The following is a 21,642-nucleotide window of genomic DNA, read 5'->3' on the forward strand; positions in this document are numbered from 1 at the left end:
AAAAAATCTATAATTTTTTATTTGTTTTCATTACTTTAAATGTCAGTTGTCACATTCAATCAGTGGCTCATTCCCAGGTCCCCTTTCTCTCCAGGTGAACCACATTGTTTCTGAAAACTATCATCAGTTGCTATGCTTGGAAGGAAATGTCTCTCAGAAGTCCCTGAAGGCAGCTACTTGTGACCCAGTAAAGCCAAATCAAAAGTGGAAATTTGAAAAATATTATGAAGGTTGAAGAGGAACTGGTGTTTTTATCTAGTAAACCCATTAGAACCCATTACTGTGAAAATAAGAGTAAACTTGGTGACTATTTTCTGGTGGTGGTTTAAATTTTCAACTTTAATAGCATTTGAATGAAAGATTGAAGAAATGTCACAATATTTGGGGTACCAAAAGATAACTCAGGGAAACAGTCCCACATTGGACTGGGGTCCTTTATCAACATCGGGTGGCCTTTTGGATTCCCATCCTCCTCTCCCTTGTGCCTGAGCTTATCCTGCATGTTCCCCATTCAGTCAAACAGTAGCTGGAAACTAAGACAGACATACTTGAGAAAGCACAGTGATAGTGATGTGTGTTTGATAATAACTAGCTTTAGGCTCACATGCAGGTATAAGCAATGAGAACCTGATCCTTTATTTGGTATTTTTTTCATCAAATAAATGTGCTTATGTTCTTATGGCCGGAAAGACTTCAAAAACACAAATCTGTCACCTTAGGGAAATCCCTCCAGGCTCCATATATAGTCTTCCAATAGTTTAAAATAGAATTGAGATGATCCTACTTGATGGCAGGGTTTTTTGATCTAGATCACCACATAATGTCTTTCCCAATCTGAGTCAGTAGGAACTCTTTAACTGGAAAGAGACCTTCAAATCCTTTTTCAATTTTAAGTATGGACACTGTTTCAGCTCTTTATGTTGTGCTTTCAAAACTACACTTAAAAATATGGTCATACCTGCAACTTCCTAGACTTATGTGGTTATTTAAAAACAAAAAAAAAAAAAAAAAAAAAGAGAGAGAGAGACACAACACACTGTACTAACCAAAATTATATTTAATTATTGAAGAAACTCTTATACAGAACCAAACAAGAGGATTGAAATGAACAAAGCAGAAATAGATCACTGAAAATATTGAGGTTCTTTTATTGAAAATAACAAAATACTACTTTAGGTTGAGCAGTGTTCACAGTGATGAAGTATGCTAAAGAATGGGCTCTAAAATACTTCAAAGTGGAAATAAGGTGAAGGAAACGAAGTAAGGGGAGGAAAATGAGGTAAACAACCCTCAGGAAGAGAATTAGAAAAAAAAAATCCCATCTTTGTAAAGAAAGGAAGTGGATTGGGCACCTCTACGGGGGGGATAAAACGTGTAAAGCTCTAGATGTGGACCCAATGATAAATAATAGTGACAATTTGGGGATAAAGTCACATATCAGTTATTTCTTTGATCCAAACCGAGCCTCTGATCTTAGGTATGCCAGTCTTTAGGTATATCAGAAGACATTTCGAGATCATGATATCATTTACATTCATTTTCGTTAAGAAAATTATGCCCAGAAGACAAATTGTCTGTTCTCGAATCCTAGGCCAGTTAGTGAGAGAGCCAGTTTTAGAATGTGGATCTCCAGACAGGCTCATTCCACTGTCCCAGGCTTCTGGCCTCTCGACTCTGTCCCACAGGACTCCTGAGAAAGAAACCCAAGTCCCTTGCTAGGGTTGGGTCCCTGGAAGATAGCTATACTATTGCTTGAACTGGTCATCTTTAGTTCTGACTTCCTACTTTAAATTTAATTTCAACTCCCAACTAATTACGCAAAAGCAGAACAAAACTAAGAATGAGAAAAGGGAACAGTGTTGCATATTTGCATCATATTTAAAATGTTTTATTCAAATAATCGACATTACAGATGAGATCAGAGAATGACTAGAAAATGAGGTGACTCTTTTCAAAACAGAGCCGAGGCGGGGCAAGATGGCAGACTGGTGAGCTGTATGTTTTAGTTACTCCTCCAGGAAAGTAGGTAAAAAGCCAGGAACTGCGTGGACTGGACACCACAGAGCAATCTGTCTTTGGGCATACTTCATACAACACTCATGAAAACGTGGAACTGCTGAGATCAGCGAAATCTGTAAGTTTTTGCGGCCAGGGGACCCGCGCCCCTCCCTGCCAGGCTCAGTCCCGGGGGAGGAGGGGCTGTCAGCTCCAGGAAGGAGAAGGGAGAATTGCAGTGGCTGCTCTTACCGGAAACTCATTCTACTGATTCAAACTCCAACCATAGATAGACTGAGGCCAGACACCAGAGACTCTGAGAGCAGCCAGCCCAGCAGAGAGGAGACGGGCATAGAAGGAAAACAACACGAGAAGCTCCAAAGTAAAAGCAGAGGATTTTTAGAGTTCTGGTGAACACAGAAAGGGGAAGGGCGGAGATCAGGCCTTGAGGCGCATATGCAAATCCCGAAGCAAGGCTGATCTCTCTGCCCAGGGCACCTTTCCTTAATGGCCCTGGATGCTTTGTCTATTAGCATTTCAATAACCCATTAGATCTCTGAGGAGGGCCGTTTTTTTTTTTTTTTTTTTTTTTTTTTTTAAATCCTTTTTGCTTTTTCTAAAACAATTACTCTAAGAAGCTCAATACAGAAAGCTTCAAAGAATTGAAATTTGGGCACGTCAAGTCAAGAGCAGAACTAAGAGAGCTCTGAGACAAAAGGCAATAATCCAGTGGCTGAGAAAATTCACTAAACAACACAACTTCCCAAGAAAAGGGGGGTGTCCGCTCACAGCCACCATCCTGGTGGACAGGAAACACTCCTGCCCATCGCCAGCCCCATAGCCCAGAGCTGCCCCAGACAACCCAGTGTGACGGAAGTGCTTCAAATAACAGGCACACACCACAAAACTGGGCGTGGACATTAGCCTTCCCTGCAACCTCAGCTGAATGTCCCAGAGCTGGGAAGGGGGAGCAGTGTGAATTAACAGAGCCCCATTCAGCCATCATTTGAGCAGACTGGGAGCCTCCCAACACAGCCCAGCAGCCCAGAACTGCCCTGGGGGGACGGCACTCACCTGTGACATAGCACAGTCATCCCTCAACAGAGGACCCGGGGTGCACAGCCTGGAAGAGGGGCCCACTTGCAAGTCTCAGGAGCCATACGCCAATACCAAAGACTTGTGGGTCACTGGCAGAGACAAACTGTGGCAGGACTGAACTGAAGGATTAGACTATTGCAGTAGCTTTAAAACTCTAGGATCATCAGGGAGATTTGATTGTTAGGGCCACCCCCCCTCCCCGACTGCCCAGAAACACGCCCCACATACAGGGCAGGCAACACCAACTACACACGCAAGCTTGGGACACCAATTGGGCCCCACAAGACTCACTCCCCCACTCACCAAAAAGGCTAAGCAGGGGAGATCGGGCTTGTGGAGAACAGGTGGCTCGTGGACGCCACCTGCTGGTTAGTTAGAGAAAGTGTACTCCACGAAGCTGTAGATCTGATAAATTAGAGATAAGGACTTCAACTGGTCTACAAACCCTAAAAGAACCCTATCAAGGTCAGCAAATGCCACGAGGCCAAAAACAACAGAAAATTATAAAGCATATGAAAAAACCAGACGATATGGATAACCCAAGCCCAAGCACCCAAATCAAAAGACCAGAAGAGACACACCTAGAGCAGCTACTCAAAGAACTAAAGATGAACAATGAGACCCTAGTACGGGATATGAAGGAAATCAAGAAGACCCTAGAAGAGCATAAAGAAGACATTGCAAGACTAAATAAAAAAATGGATGATCTTATGGAAATTAAAGAAACTGTTGACCAAATTAAAAAGATTCTGGACACTCATAGTACAAGACTAGAGGAAGTTGAACAACGAATCAGTGACCTGGAAGATGACAGAATGGAAAATGAAAGCATAAAAGAAAGAATGGGGAAAAAAATTGAAAAACTCGAAATGGACCTCAGGGATATGATAGATAATATGAAACGTCCGAATATAAGACTCATTGGTGTCCCAGAAGGGGAAGAAAAGGGTAAAGGTCTAGGAAGAGTATTCAAAGAAATTGTTGGGGAAAACTTCCCAAATCTTCTAAACAACATAAATACACAAATCATAAATGCTCAGCGAACTCCAAATAGAATAAATCCAAAAAAACCCACTCCGAGACATATACTGATCACACTGTCAAACATAGAAGAGAAGGAGCAAGTTCTGAAAGCAGCAAGAGAAAAGCAATTCACCACATACAAAGGAAACAGCATAAGACTAAGTAGTGACTACTCAGCAGCCACCATGGAGGCAAGAAGGCAGTGGCACGATATATTTAAAATTCTGAGAGAGAGGAATTTCCAGCCAAGAATACTTTATCCAGCAAAGCTCTCCTTCAAATTTGAGGGAGAGCTTAAATTTTTCACAGACAAAGAAATGCTGAGAGAATTTGCTAACAAGAGACCTGCCCTACTGGAGATACTAAAGGGAGCCCTACAGACAGAGAAACAAAGACAGGACAGAGAGACTTGGAGAAAGGTTCAGTACTAAAGAGACTCGGTATGGGTACAATAAAGGATATTAATAGAGAGAGGGAAAAATATGGCAAACATAATCCAAAGGATAAGATGGCCGATTCAAGAAATGCCTTCACGGTTTTAACGCTGAATGTAAATGGATTAAACTCCCCAATTAAAAGATATAGATTCGCAGAATGGATCAAAAAAAATGAACCATCAATATGTTGCATACAAGAGACTCATCTTAGACACAGGGACACAAAGAAATTGAAAGTGAAAGGATGGAAAAAAATATTTCATGCAAACTACAGCCAAAAGAAAGCAGGTGTAGCAATATTAATCTCAGATAAAATAGACTTCAAATGCAGGGATGTTTTGAGAGACAAAGAAGGCCACTACATACTAATAAAAGGGGCAATTCAGCAAGAAGAAATAACAATCGTAAATGTCTATGCACCCAATCAAGGTGCCACAAAATACATGAGAGAAACATTGGCAAAACTAAAGGAAGCAATTGATGTTTCCACAATAATTGTGGGAGACTTCAACACATCACTCTCTCCTATAGATAGATCAACCAGACAGAAGACCAATAAGGAAATTGAAAACCTAAACAATCTGATAAATGAATTAGATTTAACAGACATCTACAGGACATTACATCCCAAATCACCAGGATACACATACTTTTCTAGTGCTCATGGAACTTTCTCCAGAATAGATCATATGCTGGGACATAAAACAAGCCTCAATAAATTTAAAAAGATTGAAATTATTCAAAGCACATTCTCTGACCACAATGGAATACAATTAGAAGTCAATAACCATCAGAGACTTAGAAAATTCACAAATACCTGGAGGTTAAACAACACACTCCTAAACAATCAGTGGGTTAAAGAAGAAATAGCAAGAGAAATTGCTAAATATATAGAGACGAATGAAAATGAGAACACAACATACCAAAACCTATGGGATGCAGCAAAAGCAGTGCTAAGGGGGAAATTTATAGCACTAAACGCATATATTAAAAAGGAAGAAAGAGCCAAAATCAAAGAACTAATGGATCAACTGAAGAAGCTAGAAAATGAACAGCAAACCAATCCTAAACCAAGTACAAGAAAAGAAATAACAAGGATTAAAGCAGAAATAAATGACATAGAGAACAAAAAAACAATAGAAAGGATAAATATCACCAAAAGTTGGTTCTTTGAGAAGATCAACAAGATTGACAAGCCCCTAGCTAGACTGACAAAATCAAAAAGAGAGAAGACCCATATAAACAAAATAATGAATGAAAAAGGTGACATAACTGCAGATCCTGAAGAAATTAAAAAAATTATAAGAGGATATTATGAACAACTGTATGGCAACAAACTGGATAATCTAGAAGAAATGGACAATTTCCTGGAAACATATGAACAACCTAGACTGACCAGAGAAGAAATAGAAGACCTCAACCAACCCATCACAAGCAAAGAGATCCAATCAGTCATCAAAAATCTTCCCACAAATAAATGCCCAGGGCCAGATGGCTTCACAGGGGAATTCTACCAAACTTTCCAGAAAGAACTGACACCAATCTTACTCAAACTCTTTCAAAACATTGAAAAAAATGGAACACTACCTAACTCATTTTATGAAGCTAACATCAATCTAATACCAAAACCAGGCAAAGATGCTACAAAAAAGGAAAACTACCGGCCAATCTCCCTAATGAATATAGATGCAAAAATCCTCAACAAAATACTTGCAAATCGAATCCAAAGACACATTAAAAAAATCATACACCATGACCAAGTGGGGTTCATTCCAGGCATGCAAGGATGGTTCAACATCAGAAAAACAATCAATGTATTACAACACATTAAAAACTCGAAAGGGAAAAATCAATTGATCATCTCAATAGATGCTGAAAAAGCATTTGACAAAATCCAACATCCCTTTTTGATAAAAACACTTCAAAAGGTAGGAATTGAAGGAAACTTCCTCAACATGATAAAGAGCATATATGAAAAACCCACAGCCAGCATAGTACTCAATGGTGAGAGACTGAAAGCCTTCCCTCTAAGATCAGGAACAAGACAAGGATGCCCGCTGTCACCACTGTTATTCAACATTGTGCTGGAAGTGCTAGCCAGGGCAATCCGGCAAGACAAAGAAATAAAAGGCATCCAAATTGGAAAAGAAGAAGTAAAACTGTCATTGTTTGCAGATGATATGATCTTATATCTAGAAAACCCTGAGAAATCAACGATACACCTACTAGAGCTAATAAACAAATTTAGCAAAGTAGCGGGATACAAGATTAATGCACATAAGTCAGTAATGTTTCTATATGCTAGAAATGAACAAACTGAAGAGACACTCAAGAAAAAGATACCATTTTCAATAGCAACTAAAAAAATCAAGTACCTAGGAATCAACTTAACCAAAGATGTAAAAGACCTATACAAAGAAAACTACATAACTCTACTAAAAGAAATAGAAGGGGACCTTAAAAGATGGAAAAATATTCCATGTTCATGGATAGGAAGGCTAAATGTCATTAAGATGTCAATTCTACCCAAACTCATTTACAGATTCAATGCAATCCCAATCAAAATTCCAACAACCTACTTTGCAGACTTGGAAAAGCTAGTTATCAAATTTATTTGGAAAGGGAAGATGCCTCGAATTGCTAAAGACACTCTAAAAAAGAAAAACGAAGTGGGAGGACTTACACTCCCTGACTTTGAAGCTTATTATAAAGCCACAGTTGCCAAAACAGCATGGTACTGGCACAAAGATAGACATATAGATCAATGGAATCGAATTGAGAATTCAGAGATAGACCCTCAGATCTATGGCCGACTGATCTTTGATAAGGCCCCCAAAGTCACCGAACTGAGCCATAATGGTCTTTTCAACAAATGGGGCTGGGAGAGTTGGATATCCATATCCAAAAGAATGAAAGAGGACCCCTACCTCACCCCCCTACACAAAAATTAACTCAAAATGGACCAAAGATCTCAATATAAAAGAAAGTACCATAAAACTCCTAGAAGATAATGTAGGAAAACATCTTCAAGACCTTGTATTAGGAGGCCACTTCCTAGACTTTACACCCAAAGCACAAGCAACAAAAGAGAAAATAGATAAATGGGAACTCCTCAAGCTTAGAAGTTTCTGCACCTCAAAGGAATTTCTCAAAAAGGTAAAGAGGCAGCCAACTCAATGGGAAAAAAATTTTTGGAAACCATGTATCTGACAAAAGACTGATATCTTGCATATACAAAGAAATCCTACAACTCAATGACAATAGTACAGACAGCCCAATTATAAAATGGGCAAAAGATATGAAAAGACAGTTCTCTGAAGAGGAAATACAAATGGCCAAGAAACACATGAAAAAATGTTCAGCTTCACTAGCTATTAGAGAGATGCAAATTAAGACCACAATGAGATACCATCTAACACCGGTTAGAATGGCTGCCATTAAACAAACAGGAAACTACAAATGCTGGAGGGGATGTGGAGAAATTGGAACTCTTATTCATTGTTGGTGGGACTGTATAATGGTTCAGCCACTCTGGAAGTCAGTCTGGCAGTTCCTTAGAAAACTAGATATAGAGCTACCATTCGATCCAGCGATTGCACTCCTCGGTATATACCCGGAAGATCGGAAAGCAGTGACACGAACAGATATCTGCACGCCAATGTTCATAGCAGCATTATTCACAATTGCCAAGAGATGGAAACAACCCAAATGTCCTTCAACAGATGAGTGGATAAATAAAATGTGGTATATACACACGATGGAATACTACGCGGCAGTAAGAAGGAACGATCTGGTGAAACATATGACAACATGGATGAACCTTGAAGACATAATGCTGAGCGAAATAAGCCAGGCACAAAAAGAGAAATATTATATGCTACCACTAATGTGAACTTTGAAAAATGTAAAACAAATGGTTTATAATGTAGAATGTAGGGGAACTAGCAGTAGAGAGCAATTAAGGAAGGGGGAACAATAATCCAAGAAGAACAGATAAGCTATTTAACGTTCTGGGGATGCCCAGAAATGACTATGGTCTGTTAATTTCTGATGGTTGTAGTAGGAACAAGTTCACTGAAATGTTGCTATATTATGTAACTTTCTTGGGGTGGAGTAGGAACATGTTGGAAGTTAAGCAGTTATCTTAGGTTAGTTGTCTTTTTCTTACTCCCTTGCTATGGTCTCTTTGAAATGCTCTTTTATTGTATGTTTGTTTTCTTTTTAACTTTTTTTTTCATACAGGTGATTTGAAAAAAGAAGGGAAAGTTAAAAAAAAAAAGAAAAAAGACAAACAAGGGGAAAAAAAAAAAAAAAAAAAAGATTTTTTGCCCCCTTGAGGAGCCTGTGGAGAATGCAGGGGTATTCGCCTACCCCACCTCCATGGTTGCTAACATGACCACAGACATAGGGGACTGGTGGTTGGATGGGTTGAGCCCTCTACCATAAGTTTTACCCTTGGGAAGACGGTTGCTGCAAAGGAGAGGCTAGGCCTCCCTGTATTTGTGCCTAAGAGTCTCCTCCTGAATGCCTCTTTGTTGCTCAGATGTGGCCCTCTCTCTCTGGCTAAGCCAACTTGAAAGGTGAAATCACTGCCCTCCCCCCTACGTGGGATCAGACACCCAGGGGAGTGAATCTCCCTGGCAATGTGGAATATGACTCCCAGGGAGGAATGTAGACCTGGCACCGTGGGACGGAGAACATCTTCTTGACCAAAAGGGGGATGTGAAAGGAAATGAAATAAGCTTCAGTGGCAGAGAGATTCCAAAAGGAGCCGAGAGGTCACTCTGGTGGGCACTCTTATGCACACTTTAGACAACCCTTTTTAGGTTCTAAAGAATTGGGGTAGCTGGTGGTGGATACCTGAAACTATCAAACTACAACCCAGAACCCATGAATCTCGAAGACAGTTGTATAAAAATGTAGCTTATGAGGGGTGACAATGGGATTGGGAAAGCCATAAGGACCAAACACCACTTTGTCTAGTTTATGGATGGATGTGTAGAAAAGTAGGGGAAGGAAACAAACAGACAAAGGTACCCAGTGTTCTTTTTTACTTCAATTGCTCTTTTTCACTCTAATTATTATTCTTGTTATTTTTGTGTGTGTGCTAATGAAGGTGTCAGGGATTGATTTAGGTGATGAATGTACAACTATGTAATGGTACTGTAAACAATCGAAAGTACAATTTGTTTTGTATGACTGCGTGGTATGTGAATATATCTCAATAAAATGATGATTAAAAAAAAAAAAAAAAAAAAAAAAAAAAAAAAAAAAACAGAGCCATCTGGGGGGAAAAAAACACAAGCCAGTTGTCAAAGGACTAATTGAGTAATTGACTAAACTGGGTGTGCTGGGTTCATCATGTAATTTTTTGAAAAGGTTTTCCCCTAGTCAATAAGGGATATATTTTTATATTTAAAAAATAATTTCCACAAAGAAAAATCAACTCTATTCAGAAAAAGAGTATGCTTTGGATGAGTACATTATGCACTTACTTTTGAGTATAATGGCTGGAGGAATTTGAATGTTTTTCTTAAAAAGAAAAAATGTTCTACTGTCTCCTCAGTATATGTTGTTTCTGACTTTACCTTGACTTACTTATTAGATGAGGCTATATCTGAATCTATATTGTCAATATAACAAAAGACTGTTTTCATATGTCATGTATTTGTTCTTGGGTACATTTTTAAAAACAGCTTTTGTATTTATTTGCTCAATTACCCTGTCTAAACACTAGTTCAGAATCTGTATGGGCCTAACCTTGATAGTTTTGACTAACTGTGAAATGTAGTACCAAAATGTTTTTAAACATGCTCTTTAAATTTCGTTTTTAGAAGCCTGTATTGAAAGTACAAATGCTACCAGGTCTTCTGGCACTTCTAATGATAAACCTTGGCTGAGGCACATCAAGGTCCTAATCAGCCTGATTTCTTCAACAGGAGATTGTGTTATTGAGGACTTCAGAGTTTTCCCTGGGTTGACTTGGTTTTTTGTCTTAGATGTCAGTGCCTCTTGTTACCCTGAACATAGGGATTTCTTGACAGTATTTAACAGGACTTGTCTTATCAAAAACTAATTTACCAAACCAACTTTGCCTGTTGGTTTGCTGAATTTCTTTTTCTTTTTCAACAGTTACTCAGAGCTCCCAATCCCACCCACAAAAGGATGGCACAGCTACGTTAGTACAGCCATGTTTTATCACCAGCCTCAAATTTGCCCAATTCTGCTTGCTAATGTTCTTATCAGCTGTCAGTCACAGGGCCACAACCACCTTAGGCCAGGATCACAACATACAATTGCTTTACCACACTGATTTGGAAACATTCTCTTGCTTCTAGTATCACCTCAGGGATTATAGAAATACAAAGATATGTTATAGTGTATAGGAATTCAATTTCCCCAATCAATACTGATTTCACAAATGGCTTGGAATGATTTTCAGGGGGACCTCGTGCAAGAGAACGAGGTTGGGGCAAACCCAATGGCAGCATCTTTGTTTGCTCTAACATCTCTAATTTAACTTCCACATTCAGGAAGGAAATTATGCCTCAGATGAAGGCCTATCATCTTGGCCATAAACAAGGGAATGACTAGGGGTACTGTGAAATGGGAAGGGAACTAATTATGATTGAGCACCTACTAAGTGCTAAGCACCATCTGCACCCTATCTCAACTATCTGCACAACTGAGTGTGGTAGATTTCATTCTGGCCATTATTCAGATAAGGAAGCTAAGGCAGAGAGATTTGGTAAATTGCCTGAGGCCATCCCACTAGTAAGAAATAAAACCCAGTTTCCATTCTATCTGACTCAAAAAAAAAAAGTTTCTCTCACTATACCATGCTATGGTTCCTTCCTTCCTCCCTCCTTCCCTCCTTCCCTCCCTCCCTCCCTCCCTCCCTTCCTTCCTTCCTTCCTTTCTTCCATCCTTCTCAGGGCAGTCAGTACTGGATAGGCTTAGTTAAAACATCTTGTTTACAGATTACTGATACCAGAGATAATGGAATGAGGTAGAATCAAAACCTCTCTGGTCTCTCTTTGATGTCATGAAAACAGGAAATAGAGGCTGGGTTCCTCTCTCTATTCAACAGCTGAGGGGTAGGCTTGAGGGTGGGTATGCCCCACAGGCTTTGCTGTGGTCTCCTTGATGGAAAGTTTGATGCAGGAACTGTTCTTGTCCATCTCCTGGAAAAATATTAGAGGCAGAATTGGATATATAGGGTATTGTTTCTCTGTGATTAGTAAGGCAACTCTTTTTTCTCCCAACCACTAAGCAAAGCTCCATTAGAACAGAGGTGGGAGATGAAACATTGAAGAGTCCTTTGATTTAAGGCATTTTTAACTCTCACTTCATTGAGTATATTGTCACTAAAGTACTTTTGCAACAATGTTTGAGTAGATTACCAACAATTACTACAAGCCAAAATGCCTTGAAAGAGAAAATAAAGGAACGCTAACAGTAACAAAAGCTATTGTACAAATATTTGACAAATAATTAGCAAATTTATTGGCAAGTAGCCATTCCGTGGACATGCTTGAATAAGCCAGATAAAATGTTATATACCCCCCTGATGAAGCTTAATAAATGGTTTTTCAGGTGGTCATAGTGAATGCATCTAAAAGAAAGAAAAAAGTATCATCATAATAAGCAGATTTAATGCCTCTTTTTTCAAATTACTGGGTCAGCAAATAGCTACCTTTCTAATTAGGGTCTCTTTGCAAGTTTATGTGAATCTTTGCAAACACAAAAGTGAAAGTTCTCATTTTCCAGCCAATAGAGCAACTTCCAGTATGCTGAGTTCCTAATGATGACAGCTGCCATCAAGTAAACAAACAATTTCTTTGAAAACAGAAGTTTTCTATTTTATTATTAACTGATGGATATTTACCAGTTCAAGGACATTGGTCACAAATGTCTATATAAATAAGGCCTTTCTTTATATTAGATGTAGTCTTCAGCTGACCGTTAAAAAACATGTCAATCTTTGAAAGTATATTTACAAATATATATGTATTTTTTACAAATATATTTATACTTACAACATAATGAAAATTAAGAAATGTTTTTGTATATTTTTAACTCTCAAGTGCACACCTTTGTCTGAAGCTGTCTTTCTGAAACTGGCTAGAAGGATCTCAGGTGAACTAAATTTGAGCTCACTTAGGGTACAGTTCTCCAGACTAGAAAGGAGTAATTGATACCTTTAAGATATCAATGCACCAGTTATTCCATTTAGGATTGGTGAGCGTAAAAATGAGAGAGGACAAAGATCATATTAGTGATTTTATTAATGGAATACCAGGTAAATATTTGTTGCGGGATAACTAGAGTAAAACTGTGGAGGACAAAGGAATTTGGAGCCTATGTGAGCGTTTTTAAATTCTGAATTTCTCTGCCTCTGACATTATAAAGAAGGAATCAAATATGTAATTTTAAATTTCTTGGTAAAAATCCAGATCACTTTCCAAACTCATTTCCAAAGTTCTCCAGAGCTGGCAGTTAGTTACTAGAAGTTGTGATTTAATTTTGTACTTTGCCATGTATCTGGGTAATTGTAGCAGCACATGACTAACCATGTCATTGTATTTGTGTTGATGGTATGCCCTGATCACCTTGTGTTCTTCATGAGCTTTATACCAATTTTTGTCTCTGTATTTATTATATTATGTTACTGTCTGATATTTTAATATTGGTAAATGTTTGCTATAACTTTTGACATTTCTTTTTATAACTCTCCTGTTTTGATAGAGCAGTGGACTTTCAGTCTTTAAAAGAAGTGGTTGCCTTTCTCATATAGTCAAGTAAATCTCTTCTTTATTATGTTCTGGTGTTTCATCCTTTTCCATAATTCTCTGTTACTACTTATTTTAAATGTTTTCCCTATCACTTTGAAAAACTTAAATGCCCATCCTACATTTGAAAATGTGCCAGAAGTACTACCCCATGTAAATATGCAGAAACAATTACTATAAAACTGTCAACATGATTTTAAATGTATCGCTTTGATAACTAAAAGGTATATATATATACATATATATATATATATATATATATATATATATCCAGGTTTTTGAAGTTAAGATGCATCTAAAATATTATTTCTATTCCTATAAAAATAATAGAAATTTTTCGCGTCCAGTATGTATTCACCCACCAGAACTTCTTTTCACAATTTCATATATAATCACTTTTAGACCTTTTTAAAATAAATAACGCAAATAAATTTAAATGGGTTTTTCTTTTGATTTCTGGAGAGGCATTCATTGATATGCCTACTGATATGCAAAGGTTCTATATTTTGAAAGTCATCCAAAGAAAACAAATTCTAGAAAACAGAAACAAGGGCACAAATTTTTATTGAGAGCAGGCTGGACACAGCAGTTTTTAATTAAATTATATATATAATAAGTGTATGTATAAATTACATGTAATTTATATACATGTAATATATATACATGTATATATACACACATATCTATCTATCTATCTTTTGGCATATTCTGTGCCTTCAAAGGTAGCATTCTATGAAAGGTAAATTTTATATTGATCGGGAAATAGAACTGTTATTAATTCTTGTTCACCCAGCAACTAAGGAGAACAAAAAGTCATATAAGAAATATCAGCATTCTCACAATATATCAATATTCCCTAGGACAAGTTACCAGAGCCACTCTTAGTACCCCTGAATCTTGACCCATAAAAGCTCAAATAAACCTTCATGTGTAGTTACCAATTCGTGTTCTTCATAACCTTCCATATGTGTGTCAAAAATGTTAAATATCCCTCTGTAATCTGAACCTTGTTTTTCCTGGGTTAATGATAATCAAACATCCATCCATCACCATCATGTTACGTAAAGTCATTTAACTCTATGGCCTTGATGTTAGATGGCAGTATAGAGAAATAGGCACTGATGCCAAAGGATAGTTTTAGTGCTCTTTTGCAACTACACTGCCTCATTCATGTGCATTCACCAATTCAACATAACCTGAAATAGTCATACTGACAAAATCTTTCGTGGTTGGCTTATCATTTGGTAAGAGTGCAAAGCTAGAAAGGCCAAGGTTAGTATGTGTTGGAATCCCATAAGAGCTAGTTGCTTTGCCATGTACATGGCCATAGACTGCCCAGCTCACTCAAGTTCCACAGGAATGCATCACTTCTGCTGGAGTAACTCAAAATACATGCTCTCTTGATGGTAGGTTAACAAAATGGTCCAGTTACATGCTGGATAACACAATACTGTGCTTTGAGTTAAGCGGAGAATTGCAGGGGTCATCAGTAATCTGAAAAAGAAAATAGGTTGTCCAGGTGGAAAGGTTTAGAGGATCTAAATTAACCAGGAAGTTGTCCTAGTGCATTAACCTTCTACCTGGCTTTATCTACAGAGACTTGATTTCCCTGGCTTTATTCTGAAAACTTGCATTGTAATGAACGAGATCTATAAGTTCTATATGGATTAAGGGTGACAGAACTTTTATATGGTCAGGGTACAAAATATCTATTTGAAAGAATAAAAGGAGCACTCCAATACTGAACTCAAAACTGAGTCTTGTAAACATTAAGTAATAGCATATGATACTGTGGAAATATATACTATATAGCCAGGAGGAATTTAAAAACCATCTTTATAGTGTGTGGGATTTGTTACACATACATAAGCAGTAGTCTAAGGAGACTAACCCTGGGTTTTTCACAAAATGAAAAAGAAATAAACAAAGGGTTGAATAGTACAATGAGGACTGTATTACATTCAGACAATAAGGAATTGTCTTTTTATTTTCAGGACCAAAATAATTTCCTCATCTGTGGTGACAGAAAGATCATGGCAATAAACATGGGAGCATGAAATGAAAACTTGTGGAACAAACTATCTAAGAAGAATATATAGACTCTCCCTTTTCATAAATATACATTATTCGACATGCTGGTTTGCATGAAACTCCACAAGTACATTTTTTAGCATATAGATTTGGGCTGAGATCCAGAAAATTATATATTCCCAACAACTATCAGCTTTGTCACTAAAAATACATGCTTAAGCTCTACTTTGAAAGTATTCTAAGATAATTATTTCCACTCTCATAGTAACTAGTACAGTTATGACTAGAGTTGTCTCAGGTTTCTAAGGGAAAAATTATTCTGAGATACTATTAATAAGGGAAAGTATGATAACAGAGAGAGTATTTTCTTAAAATGGTGATAAAGCTGTCATTATCATTTTTAATGACTTTAACTGTGCTAGACAAAATTTTTATTTTCAGCCACAAAAATGAAACTATCGAATATAACTCTTTAGTCTATTGGCCATCAATAGACTTTTAGTCCTTCCTTTGTATCAGCCTCACAATGGTTTCATTCAGCTTGAGAGCATAAAGCCAACATTTAGAAACCAGAACTCTCCCAGCTGACAATTACTCAGCCCCTCCAGTCAGAAAATTCAGTGTTTGGGAACGCCTAGAAAGGAGACCTTAAGAATTTTCACTCTGGAAATGCCACTGAGAACTACTTAAAATCTATCTTTTTTGAAGATAATCGGAAAGACAAAGCATTCTGGAAAGTTTATTGCCAGAGTCTGTTCAACCATGTTTAAAAGTAAGAGAGGTTTACCATTAGAATTTCTATCACCCTCAAAGACAACAAAAGTAAGACAGGAATCATTTCAAGCAGTCATCTCTCTCATCTGATGACTTCATTTCCTAGCATTCTGCCCCTTTTAAAGCCAAGTCATGACAGATTTCCCCAGTTGTGCTGGCTGTTGGTGCTTATCACACAGTGCTGTATTAGTGACGTTTTACAAAGCAAATGCCCAAGAATGAATCTAATGCTTCTTAACTTGAAGTTAATAGACTGAGTATTGTCTAGGGTTATTTCCACATTATTTTAGAATGAAACAGAGAGTAAGCTTCTACTTCTCTAAAGGGAATGACAAAAATAAGGCATAAAAAGATATATCTCAGGGAAAAAAGAATTAGCTTTTGCTTTAGTGGGCATGAGAATTTCTCAGCTCCAGTTAGTTTATAAATGCATCATAGACTCGAATTCATCAATTCTTTGCTTGGTGTTCCCCTTCCTAATTTTCCGATAGGAAATTGTATTGTATCTTGAATAAGCACTTCTGGAGATGTCACTCTTCTTCCCCAAGTTTGGCTGCTCATCTGGTGTCGCTGGTTGGGAACTGGGGCTGCTGAGTGGGGAGTCCTCATTTGCATCATCTTCTTCTTTTAATTGAGGACCCTCTTCATTTTTTTTCATAAACTCCATTACTCGAACTACATCTTCATCATCATTACAATCATCATCATCATCATTACTAGCTTCTTCATCCCAACCCTCTTGCTCCTCATCATGCTTAGAATGCAGCATGTCAACTTTGCTAGGTTTCCGAAACCCCAACCATTTAATTTCAGTTTCCTGGTAGACTTTGTTCTTCCTAGCTCCATCTTCTCTTTCTTCTAAAGATTTTCCAGCAATCTTTTCCATCTGTCGAATTACTTCCTGGTTACTGCTGCTTAGAGGAATCTTCTCCCACTGATGCCCTGTAGTAAAATCAATTAGCAGTTGAGATGTGCATGGTCTCCAAAATACCCAGCTATTTTCCAAATTATTTTTCTGAACAAGCATTCCCCAACATGTGTTTTATGGGGTATTATTCCATGGGTTACTTATATATTTTACACAATAAAATAGACTTCATAGTCAAATTAGCCTGGGAAACAACTGTATTAAACACAGTTAAACAAGCTTCTTCAGGATTTATCCAAGCCTAAAATGCTAATGAATATTGTAAATTTCCAAGAAAGCAGGCAACCCAATCTCATTTGACTATAGAACTCTTTTTTGTGTGTACCACTGAATCTGGTGTGACTGGTGTTCCCTGAGATACACTATTAAAAATTATGTATAGTCCATCACAACTATATGTGAATATACAAGCAAAATATTTGGAACTATCACTTTCACAATCATTCACACACACACACATGTATGTACACACACATGCCCACACACACCCCTCAAGAAAAATTAGGAAAATACCACCAGGAGGTTAAAGGACTTTCTTCCAACAGCAAAAACTATGACTGCCCATGTCTGGTCACAGTGAGGGTAGCACACGCAGCACCTGTCACCATGTTTCTCCTAGTGAGCCTAAAGTAATCAGGTGTCAAAGGAGGAGCAGGGGCCACCTATGTTCCAGAGGCATGTGCTGGGCTAACCTATGCTACAAGCCCACCAAACTATATACTATATAGCCTAAGCTCTGCCATTGATTTCTAGAGAGCCAAGACGGAAAAATTCCACTGAGACCATATCTACATAATGATAGATTATCTTGTTGTGTAAGACATGGCCCTAAAGATATGCAGTTGTTTGGCACCATGTAGTGACTTCTGAAAGACTTAATACATCGCACTTTTTATTTTTCAAACAATTAGATCATATCAGCATACTCTCACCAGTATTTATTAAGCTTGCTAGAAATAATTATTTACAAGATAGCAGAAGTTGCTCTCTGGGCTTTAATCCTAAAGGACATCTGTGGTAAACTTCAATCTGTAGTACACGTGACTCAAAAATATTGCCTGGCTAGTTAGGCCTGGATTCACTATTCTCTTTTGAGAATCTATAAATGCATAAATTTTTATATACTATTCTATAATAACAGTCTATAAATAAGGTCAAAGGCAACATTCCTCTTTGCCCTACCTGTCCACAATTTTTTACTCTCACTGAAAGATGTTTACAAATTCATTTTAATTCAAGCTTTTTAATTTCTTTTCATTTTTTTTTTTTTGTTTTCCCAATTCTAGGAATCAAATCATAAACTTACACAGAGAAATAGACGTAAAGGTGGATTATAAGCCCTAACTATATACACACAGCTCCTATCAGGTTGTTAGTGCCCAGTCAACATTCTTTACATTAAAAACATACATTTGAATGTTTGCTATAATCTTAAGCTTTCTTTTGTCATATATGTATGAAATTACTCGTTAAAAAATTATAGATTTTCCTCAATATTTTTAGCATCTTTGTATTTTTCAATTCAAGAGTATTCTCTTTGTGGGCTATATAGCTGTTTATCATTATGAAAATAAAAAACACCAAAATCTGAAAAAACATATGTTACCTCTAACAAGAAAGCATGAATTCGGGGGAAAATTCACTGGTGAGATAGCCCTTTGAAAATCCAGACTGTTTTCAGTCTCTACTTGATCAAAGTAAAAGATCCTATAAAACTGTTGTCTCCATGGATTTCCTGATGAAAAACTTTGAAAGAGGCTCTACACAGAAAACTGAGATCCCTGCCTCAGCTACACTGGAAGCATAAAGATTAAGGCAAAGAGCTGATTTAGCTTCTAAGGCTTAAGTCTTGTATAAATGATCTCTGATGATGGAAGAACTTGACAATAGCTGTGGCTTACTACATTCTCCCGTAAGCATCTCTCCAGTGAACCACTGCCTGGTCAGCAGACACATTCTGAGAGGCGACCCTAGGAAACTGCCAATCACATCTGTGTCCTCCTTGGCATATACTACTTTATGTGATGTTCTAATAGGTCAACCAACAGTCTCTGCAGTGTCTTGCCTGTAAAGTCCTAACTCAGCTAAACTGGTTAGATCTTAGGAACTGACTTCAATTTTGAGATCAGTTGTTTATGTCAGCAAAATAAGGAAGAAATGATTAATTAATATGTTTTATCCTGCTCTTTATTTAGGAACTGCATGAATATAGGTGTCTTCTTAGAATAGACCTCTAAAGGATTCATATGTCAGGCTGAGTTTTTTTGAAATATAATGTAGTCACTTAGAAATCAATGTCCTTTTCATTCTCCTATTTTCTGAAAGGACACAATTAAAACTAATTTTATCACCCTAGGAGCTATTTTTGACAAGAATTAGGCAACTATTTTGTGCTTTTATCAGAGGTCTAGAATTTTCCTGTAAATTAAATCAATTTATAAGATTACTTTAAACCATATGTCAATGGTAGACTTTGGGGAAAAACCCATTTTTTGAAACAATTGCATTTCATAAGGTACCTGACACAGATTTGGAGAAACCAAATCAATAAGAAATGTTGACTTAGTGAACTAATTTAATAAGAGACAAATATCATGTCCTCAGGTTAAAGCATGCCAATCAGCTACACCAATCAAGGAAGTCTCAATCTTGAACTATCTGGCGTGTTTTCTAAGGTGAAACCCACAGATTAGTAAAGACTTCCTACCTGCCTATAGCAGCTTTGAGATTTTGAAGGCATTGCCTGGCTTGCTTTGCAATATCATGCTCATGCAACATCCCCATGCAAAAATTGTTATCTATATTCAGTCAGACACTTTCTGTGTACAAAATGGTAGTTCCCATTACCTTCTCTGAATATCATTTCGTCAGCACTTGTTTCCTGGAGAGAAAGATCTGTGATAGCCTTATGAACTATCAAGAGTTTCTCTTCTGGTTTTTCTGGAAAAAAATACAAGATTAATGTTTTAACATTTAAATAATTTGATAATAAAAAGTTGTCAATTTAAGATTTCTAAGATTTCTTTTAACTTCAATTATGATGACTAAAATTTACAATTGACTTCCAACTCATTTCTTCATTGAGACCGTTTATTTATAAGGATAATAATCTTTCCTATATCAATATAAGACATGGAACCAATATTTCAGGTATCTTCAATTATATATATTTGGAAAACTTGGAAATTTTGAATTCTCTTTGTTCCAATAATAATGGGGCTTCCAATAATAATAATAAATAACAGTAGTTAACATTTAACCATCACTTACTATATGCAGCAATTTACATGAATTATTTTAAATAATCCTCACCACAACCCTATAAATGCAGGTACTATTTTTATTCCACCTTCTTGTAATGAGAACACTGAGGCTTCCAGAGGCTAGAAAAGTTGTCCATGGTCACAGAGCTAGCAAATAGAAAAGGCTAGGATTGAACTGAGACAGGGATTTAGTCCTTGTGTTATTCAGCCTCAGTAGAATAAAGGGCCACAATTATTCCAGAATCTAGGTCATTCCTGTTATAGCAGTTTTTGAAAAGAGGCCCAAGGAAGTTTACAAATCTAAACAAGCAAATGGAGCAACAGCGAGATACTTTACCTTTTACACGCTGCTCATCCGTGGACCAGGTGAGTGGCATGTTCCCTTGTGATTTTTCACTTTCCTCCTGATTTCCTTCTGTGCATAGATCTTCAAGTCTAGGGTCTACCCGGTAGTGCGGCAGGGTGCCATAAGCATCAGTGGTTTCTTCAGTGATTTTAGTGATGGGTCGTTGCCCATTTTCAGGTGGTGTTGCCCCATTACACCTGGCTTGACCAAATGTCACTGGAACCTCTGTCATGATGGACAGCTGAGTCCAATGTGAAGAGCTCTTTGGGGAAACCGAGGAAGCAGATCCTTGAGAAGATAAATTTTCTTGCCTTGAAACCCTACAATCCCAACTCCTACTCTCAGAATACAAATTATTTACTTTAGTACATAACAAGCTTCTTTACCTACAGCTGTCCAGACAGAGCTTAGAACCAAAGCAATAGGATTTGTCAGATTCGCCACCAGCCCATGAGCTCGACTCCAGCCAGTCCCCACCTTCTTTGTTGTTGGCAGTCCCACTAGCAGTATTAATGGCACCCTTTTGATTTACATAAACAAACAATCCGAGGCAAGCAGGCTTTTGTGTTGGCATGCAGAGGGGGACTTTGAGCTTGTCAGTCATCCTCTGGGAACAGAGATTTTTGTCCCTTTTTATAATGGCCCTTTGTCATTTTCCTTGTAACAGGAGCCACAATTGTTCCACAGCTTTAATCCAGAGAGAATGACCACCTTGAGGCATATTAGTTCTGTGTAACCAGCTTAACATTTCCAAACAGATTTTGTTCAAGTAAAACCTCAGCTATTTTTGTATGGGACAATGGCCCTGTTTCTTATTTATTAAAGAATAGAAACAGCTTATCAAAAACCTGTAAACAAGACAACTTTATTGTGAATGGTTCTGGCAGCAAATTTCATGGTATGCTCTCAGGAGCCCAGAGAAGGGACCCCAGAAAACAAATAAAATCAACCAAAC

General features: G+C 37.5%; 2 protein-coding genes across 3 annotated transcripts in view; one reads left to right on the forward strand and one right to left on the reverse strand.

Moving 5' to 3' along the window:
* The window catches only part of GALNT5 (polypeptide N-acetylgalactosaminyltransferase 5), a 46,310-nt gene extending 44,335 nt beyond the window's left edge, over positions 1 to 1,975 (forward strand). Inside the window, exon 10 of the mRNA XM_037850376.1 lies at positions 95 to 1,975. Within this exon, the coding sequence (XP_037706304.1) occupies positions 95 to 235 (141 nt within the window). The 3' untranslated portion in view covers positions 236 to 1,975. The remainder of the gene's footprint in view (positions 1 to 94) is intronic.
* An 11,925-nt stretch (positions 1,976 to 13,900) lies between these two features.
* ERMN (ermin) lies at positions 13,901 to 21,189 on the reverse strand. 2 transcript variants are annotated; one of them, XM_037850417.1, is made up of 4 exons: positions 20,679 to 21,189; positions 19,926 to 20,018; positions 16,712 to 17,092; positions 13,901 to 14,839 (listed from the first exon to the last, which is right to left on the reverse strand). In XM_037850417.1, exons 1-4 carry the CDS (start codon positions 20,917 to 20,919, stop codon positions 14,832 to 14,834), a joined length of 723 nt encoding a protein of 240 aa, XP_037706345.1. In that variant the 5' UTR covers positions 20,920 to 21,189; the 3' UTR covers positions 13,901 to 14,831. The 2 variants fall into 2 exon arrangements, with proteins under 2 accessions (XP_037706345.1, XP_037706344.1); XM_037850416.1 differs by lacking the exon at positions 13,901 to 14,839 and having other exon boundaries at positions 15,165 to 17,092; positions 20,679 to 21,187.
* Positions 21,190 to 21,642: the final 453 nt, after the last annotated feature.

Source organism: Choloepus didactylus, chromosome 9, assembly GCF_015220235.1.
Source record: "Choloepus didactylus isolate mChoDid1 chromosome 9, mChoDid1.pri, whole genome shotgun sequence".
NCBI lineage: Eukaryota > Metazoa > Chordata > Mammalia > Pilosa > Megalonychidae > Choloepus > Choloepus didactylus.